Below are 7,904 nucleotides of genomic sequence, written 5' to 3' on the forward strand. Positions count from 1 at the left end.
TATTCTGTGATTCTGTGGAACTTACAGAGAAGTTTATGAAATTGTTTTTCTTAAATTCTTACCTGCAAGAGGCAGATGAAGAGAGACTACAAGGTAAGCAAAGGTTTCCATCCTCTATGGTTTTGGCAAACACTTGAAAATCTGCTTCATGTATCTATCTATCTCAGGAACCAGAAGCAAATCAAAATCAGACTGCGTATAACACAAAATTACGTATGCCACTTAACTGGTGCATAGACTGCATTAAAATAAGACAGCAAGTTTCAGAGTAAATGTTTATTGTTCTATTGGCATTGTTAACCTTCTGGATAGTGAGAATGGGTAAAGTATACCAGTTTTACTTGAAAATGACCGAGATTTTAGAGGTCATACATTGTATTAATGCTTACATCTTAATAAGGATTTTTGTTTGTTTGTTTTTCTAGTGTAATACACTGGATTTTTGTTAGAAATTCTGCAAGAGTTATACAATCAGTAAAGATGTCATACTTAATGAAAGGAGTTAAATGTTGCAGTCCTGTGAATCAGATGCACAAAGTAACAGGAACTCTGTTTAGAGCACATGTGTTAAAGAACATATTGGGCATCAAAGAACAACAATTCCAAATTTCACGTACATCATCTCAACTTAGTTCTGAAAAGGCAAACTCTTATAATTATGTCATTGTTGGAGCTGGATCGGCAGGGTGTGTATTAGCGAACAGGTTGACTGAAGACCCTCTCAGTACTGTACTACTTCTGGAAGCAGGCCCTAAAGATACCTTTCTAGGCAGTAAAAGACTGATGTGGAAGATTCATATGCCTGCTGCGTTAACGTACAACCTCTGTGATGAGAAATACAACTGGTATTACCACACAACATCACAAAAGCATATGGATAACCGAATTATGTACTGGCCCCGTGGAAGAGTGTGGGGTGGCTCCTCCTCTCTTAATGCTATGGTATACATTCGTGGGCATGCAGAAGATTATAATCGATGGAGCAGGGAAGGAGCTATAGGATGGGACTATGAACATTGCTTGCCCTATTTTAAGAAGGCACAGACGCATGAACTGGGGCCAGATCAGTACAGAGGTGGAAATGGACCCCTGTATGTGTCAAGAGGGAAAACAAACCATCCTCTTCATCATGCATTCCTGGAGGCAGCCCAGCAAGCTGGGTATCCCTTCACAGATGATATGAATGGCTATCAGCAAGAAGGATTTGGCTGGATGGACATGACTGTACACAAAGGTAAATCATAAAGGGGTCCTTAAGTAATTTGTAGTTCTGAGCCACCAGTGGTACTTCTGAAGGCATTTTGGAATGTGGACTTATAACCTGCACTGAATGCCATTTGGTTGTTTAGATTACTGAACAGCTATGGCACTCTGTATTTACACCCTGTTCATTTCACAGCAGCTTGCTATCAGTCTAGGGTGTATTTTATTGAAAATTGCATTGGCATGCAAGTCTTGATTCATAGTTAAATTTGGGAAGGAGAGTAGGTTTTCAGAACTCCGTTGTGAAATTTGTTATGTTAAAATAAAATCTGTAGTTATTATATCAAATCACATTTGCTTTGAACTCTATAAGCTCTGTGAAGGCTTTCCCTCTGTAAACATCCTATGGTTATGGGCTGAAGTCTTAAAGAATACTGAGCATGAATATTTTGATGTTTAATGTAAATATACATTGTAGGTCAAAGATGGAGCACAGCTAGTGCTTACCTTCACCCAGCCATGTCACGCCCAAATTTGTCAGTTGCAGAGAAGACGCTTGTAACAAAAATCTTGTTTGAAGGAACAAAATCCATTGGTGTTGAGTATGTGAAAAATGGGCAAAGGAAAAAGGTAAGAGATTTTTATTTTCCAGTATGAAAGGTGTGAGTCAAAGCAGAATTTAATTTAAAAAAAAAAAAAAACCTTATATTAGAAGTGGCACTTTACGATGCAAGATGTCTGCTTTTCAGATGCTATGTTCTCTCTTCCAGTGTATGATTCCTTGTCAGTTATTTTACAGTAGGTGGTATTTCAGCTGTATCAATTTTAGAGATTAACATCTCCATTATATTTCCATCTCTTGGTACTGAGAATATTTTAAGAATAAAATAAATAATAAAATGATAATATTTTGGGGCAGAAATCCTTGGAAAGAAGATGTGCCGAAAATACTTGCAGAGAAGGTGCTAGAACAAGAACCGTCCAGCACTGAAAACCAAGTCAAAGGCGGAGGAATAGTTTAGCAGCCTATATCACAACCAGCTCAGGGCTCAGACTCAAACTGTTTGATGAAAAGTCTGTCAGCAAAACAGAATTATATATATGCCTGCAGTCAGAGTTTTCTCAGTAGTGTTTTAGTGGTTGAGGGGCTTCCGAGGACTACAGTGAACTAAGAAACCAAACATTAGTCTTGGTTGAATTTAGAAAATTAGCTCTTGAGAATTTTTGAGCTAGCATGTCTCTGAATTAGAAATCTTCCTTAGGAGTTTCAGTTTTAATTTACAAACCATTATTGAAAATGGAAGAGATGCTTAGCTGACTGATCCGAGTGTCATAGGTACGTTTCTCCTGGCAAGTAGCACAGGAGTATATTGGCAGCCGTTGTACTGGCTGAGCTGAGTGTGTGTGTGCCTTACAGTTTGAATGGATTGTAAACATGGGAACAAATACAGAAATGATCAAAGCGAAAGCTTGATCATTTCTCTCTGCAGAAACTTCTGGCAAGATAGGAATACGTTTAGAATGAGAAGAATGTGAGGGAAGAGTGTCTAATCTGGATCGGGATAGCATATCTGAACAGAAGCTCTTGACATGTTGCTTGCATTCAGATCAGGCTTAATAATGTTAGGACTTTTGTGCTCATTTCCTTTTAGGCTTTTGCCAGTAAAGAGGTTATTTTAAGTGGAGGTGCCATAAATTCTCCACAGCTGCTTATGTTATCTGGGATTGGCAATGCAGATGATCTAAAAAAACTGGGGATCCCTGTTGTTTGCCATCTTCCTGGTAATTTTATTATTTCTTTTAACCTTACATCTTCCTATGGATGCAATTCAAAGACCATTAAATGAAATGAATCCATGAAATTCCGTTGTCTTTATGTCAGGTTGTGTGGACTGAAACGTTAAGCGTTACAGATCAGTGGAAACATGCATTGGTTTTAGAACTGAGCAATAAGCTCCTACACTTTCTTTGCTACATTTGATAGTGAAAAACGCCTTGCTGAAAAATGCTACTGAGTACTTTTAAAGTAAAGCAGCATACTTAGAATTTAGAATTTTGAATGAGTTTTGATCCACAACAGGTTGTATAAACTCCCACTGTCATACATTTTCAAAGATAGAAGGAATAACAGGAACTTTTCCTTAAAACTAGAAAAGCTAGTACTGTATTTAGAAGTCATATCTGGCAATTTTAGAACAAGTGATATGTCTGCCATTTAACTTTCTATTTTCATTCTAGTTATGCTATGTTTATGTAAAACCTTATTCTGACATGAGCAAAAGGCTGATATGACTCATGGTCTTGGTCTTAGTCATCACTGCCCTTGTAAGAGGTTAGTTTAGTTCCCATTTATGCTGTTTTCTGGTTGCAAATGTTGTGTGTGTAATTGTTCTGTGTGAAATAACATTTTTTTCCCCTTTCTCCTCCTCCCCCTTTCTACTCCCCCTCCAGGAGTAGGTCAGAACCTTCAAGATCATTTAGAAGTGTACGTCCAGCAAAAGTGTACCAAACCTATTACTCTATATAGTGCACAAAAGCCGGTTAACATGGTGAGGATTGGTCTAGAATGGCTTTGGAAGTTTACAGGTATGAAACAAAGTATGCAATCATTCTACCATTGATTGATTTAGATTTATTACAGCCTTTTATCCATGAATTTCAAAGTCTGGGAGCCTTCAAATATAATTGTTTTCATGTTCTGGGAAATAACTGGAGCTTGCAAATGGACTTGAACTATTTCTTTTTTTCTAAATCAGAATATTTTAGAACAGTTATTATGTCTTAGGTAACAAGGGAGGTTTTTATACACTGTTTTTTAACTTTTTATATCTCTAATTTTAAGAAAAATTCTACATTTAAAAATCTTGGTGCTACTGAGAAAAGCTGTTGAAAAAGTGAAGAAAAAATTCTATTTGAAATAGATATCATGTCAATAAAAACATATTGTTGAACTGAATTAAGTTTCCTGTATAATTGCCCCAAAAGAATTAGTTTGTTGCTCTGATCAGAACCCTTTAAGCTTGCAAGTAAATCAGAAGTGACTTGCGTTAAAACGACACACTCATTTTACAGTAACCCAGCTGTAAATTGTACCTTAAAGAGGATCTGTAAAAGTAATCCTTGAAATCAGTAAAATAGTTTAGCCAAAGTTGAGGTCTTTATCACTTGCTGAATTATTACGTTAGTGTTTGACAACTTAGGCTGCGTATATGTGGCTTTTTACCATGCAAGTAAATATTGAGGGCTAACTTGTGGTTTTAACTGGGATGTGAAAATAACATAATATGAGGGGCATTGCAGGCTCTTCATCTTTCCCCTTCAGGGCAGGTACTGTGGACGGCTCTGCCTATTACATGTGACTGATGGGATAACCCCACTGCCTGGCATGGAGCGTGCAGCACACTCATATCAGGATGCTGCAGTCAGTTCTCTCCACACCTGTTAGGATCCTGGGACCAAATCTGCCTCTGGAGTTAGACCCCAGGCCTGCCAGTTACAGCGAGATAACTGTAACATCCCACTCTCAAATGAGTGGGATTTCCAAAGTTATGCATATTTACATTTATCTAGTGATTAAAAAGCAGATGAAAGTGATGCATATTGCTTAAATTACAAGCTGTTCATAATGGATTTGCGTTCCTTGCAATTGCCACTGTATAGATAAAATATTCGTAGTAGTGAAACCAAGGGTTAAGAAGAAGTAGATTTCTTGCTTTTCTGAGGTCTTTTAATGGCATTTTCTCTCTTATTTACACTCCCTAGGTGAGGGAGCCACTGCCCACTTAGAATCTGGTGGGTTTATCCGAAGTGAACCAGGGGTTCCTCATCCCGACATTCAGTTCCACTTTCTCCCTTCTCAGGTGATTGATCATGGTCGGGTTGCTTCCACAATGGAAGCTTACCAGGTGAGTTCTTGAAGAATGTATTCCAGTAATGTTCTGTAGCGATTAGCAAGGAGGCTTACACTCTATTATAAATATTGATAATTTGGCTATACAGTGAAAAATACTTTGTTCACTATAATACAAAAGAGCTGGCTTAGCCTTCTACAGTGGGGAAAAAATGAGCTTGTTATTTAATATTGCTACCAAAATTATGTTACTTTTTATCTCTGGGGAAGTAGGCAAGTATTGAACTGCTGTTTAAGTATTTGCACTACTGAAGTGCCATAGTGCTCTTAATTAGGATGCCATTGTGCTAGATGCTGTACAAAAGTAAAACAAGGTGATCCCTGTTCCACTGCAGCTTAGACAGAGGTTTAAGCGAGAATGTATGAGGCCACTCATTTATTCATTGGCACAAATCCAAGCCCCATTTTAGATCGTGATGCAAAAGTCTGTGCTCATGCTGGGGAACTGTCACTGAATACACACGTTTCTAATTACTAATCTCTTTTCTTCAGTGATGATAGCAATTTGGTCTGATTGCTGATTGTATTAGAATGCTCTGCTACTGCTAAATTGGAATGGTTGTATTTTAAATTAAAAGAACATCTGTGAGTTGATAAGACAGGTATATTCCCTTCCCTTTATGGAATATCATATTTACAACAAATTTATATTAAATGGAAAAATGTTCAATGGCATTTTCCATTATTTCCCTTTAACATTTACATTTGCTTAATTTGTAAAGACTGTCCAAATTGCAAAAAAAAATTTGTTCTGAATTTGGAAATACGTCTGGTGGGATTGTGTCCTGAGTATAGTGTGGGTGTTGCAGGTCCACGTGGGACCCATGAGGAGCAGGAGTGTGGGCTGGCTAAAGCTGAAGAGTACAGACCCAAATGACCATCCTATCATTGAGCCTAACTACATGTCAACAGGTAAATGCAGCCTCTCCTTGCTCTGATGTCAGCTTATTTCCTGCCTGTTTCAGTCACAGATATTCATATCTACTCAACACCAGTTCAGAAGTGCTGGTTGGTGCATTGTTATTTATTTCTCATTTATAAAACTCAGGTAGTATCAAAAGAGGCCATTGTGCAAAGCACTGTATAAACCAAAAAAGAATTCCCTGTTGGGCATGCAGTCAGGGTTTTTAGCGTTTGCTGCATCATGCTGTTCATTTCATCCCCTCCTCTGCTTGTGAAGGAACGGATCTCGTTTGCTTCTTTGTGCTGAGACTAGTGTCCTTGGCTAGACAGTGGGTATAGTGAAATAAAGAGCAGTTCTTCATTGTGACCTATTCCCTTTTCGGATTGGGCAATATAAGTGACAGTTTTGTTCACAGTGAATGTAAATATCTGTGACTTTGAAAAAGTATCCTACTTTATTATGGCTTTCAGCAATAAGTGAGAGAGTTTCCCTCCAGCCTTTTTTCTTTGATGCTATTTTTTTCTGTTACGCATTCTGTATGTATTACTAAATTAAGGGTGTACTTACAGTTTTCTTATTTTCTCTCCATACAGAAAGAGATACTTTGGAATTCCGCCAGTGTGTCAAGTTGACCAGAGAGATCTTTGCTCAGAAGGCTTTTGAAAAATTTCGTGGGCCTGAAATTCAACCAGGAAACCATGTTCAGTCTGACAAAGAAATAGATGCTTTTGTAAGGCAGAAGGCTGATAGTGCTTATCATCCTTCTTGCACCTGTAAAATGGGTCAGCTTTCAGATAGCACTGCTGTAGTTGATCCCCAAACAAAAGTAATTGGCGTTGAAAACTTGAGAGTAGTCGATGCTTCAATAATGCCCAGTGTTGTCAGCGGAAATTTGAATGCCCCAACTATTATGATAGCAGAGAAAGCTGCAGATATAATTAAGGGCCTCCCATCGCTTCAGGAGAAAAATGTTCCTGTATATAAGCCCAAGACCTTGGAAACACAGAGATAAACAAATGTTCTCATCCTTTCGCATCTTTTGCTGCTTAGGCTTTCATCAGCATGTTGGTATCACATACTGAATATGCCAACAAAATAAATACCGTGCAAAACAACATATCCTACTAAAATAACTATTAATTTGAACTATTCTCTGATATTACACGACCTATTCTTTTTTTTTTAATCAGTTGGCTTAAGCTGCTTATTTTAGTTAAACATGACCTTTTGTGGTACAATGCAAATTTTTTGTGGAAGAGAAGCTATTTTTAAATGACAAGACAGTTGTGCACATAAGTCAGAAATACTGCACAATTGCATGCGGAATGGAAGAGATTAATGTGTGCTATTTTGAAAATCATTATGGTATGCCTTGTTATTTAAAGGAAGGATTTTAACTGCTGTGAGAGTGTTACCCAGGAGAGCAGCTAGTCAGTAATCCCCACATCCTGCAAAAAAAGGGTTAAGTAAATGTAAGCATTTATGCAATTTCATATTCACAGGCCAAAGTAGTTTGTATCAGAATTCATAGGAGAGAGAGGAACCTGCATGTGTTCGGAATTTGTCAAATGTGGTTTTTTATGAAAGGAATGTACATTTTACAAATCCTCACTGAAAGTTAGACTTCACCATACTTAGCAGTCTTAACTATACTATTCAGAAAGAAGACATACATTGTATTTATCAGAAACTTACTTTTCTAAAAAATGCAGAACAGGAGCTGCCATTTATAAAAGTATACTGGAAAACTGGAATTTCTCCTTGCTTTTTTTTGCAAGGAGCTTAGTAGAATTCAGTTCACAATTGAAGTTGTACCACTTTATCATTTAGCACAGTAAGAGGTCTGCACTTCCTAGAATGCCCTTAAAGTTACTGGTCTTTGCTCAA

At 37.6% G+C, this 7,904-nt stretch overlaps 1 protein-coding gene across 1 annotated transcript; it reads left to right on the forward strand.

Moving 5' to 3' along the window:
- Nucleotides 1-480: 480 nt before the first annotated feature.
- Nucleotides 481-7,029, forward strand: CHDH (choline dehydrogenase; the record flags this gene model as incomplete). The annotated part of the gene is made up of 7 exons (XM_082321472.1): nucleotides 481-1,234; nucleotides 1,682-1,833; nucleotides 2,856-2,985; nucleotides 3,655-3,789; nucleotides 4,966-5,108; nucleotides 5,923-6,025; nucleotides 6,611-7,029. 7 exons carry the CDS (start codon nucleotides 481-483, stop codon nucleotides 7,027-7,029), a joined length of 1,836 nt encoding a protein of 611 aa, XP_082177598.1.
- Between the last annotated feature and the right edge of the window lie 875 nt (nucleotides 7,030-7,904).

The sequence above is a fragment of the Platalea leucorodia genome (genome assembly GCF_965183815.1).
Source record: "Platalea leucorodia genome assembly, chromosome: 9".
NCBI classification, from domain to species: domain Eukaryota; kingdom Metazoa; phylum Chordata; class Aves; order Pelecaniformes; family Threskiornithidae; genus Platalea; species Platalea leucorodia.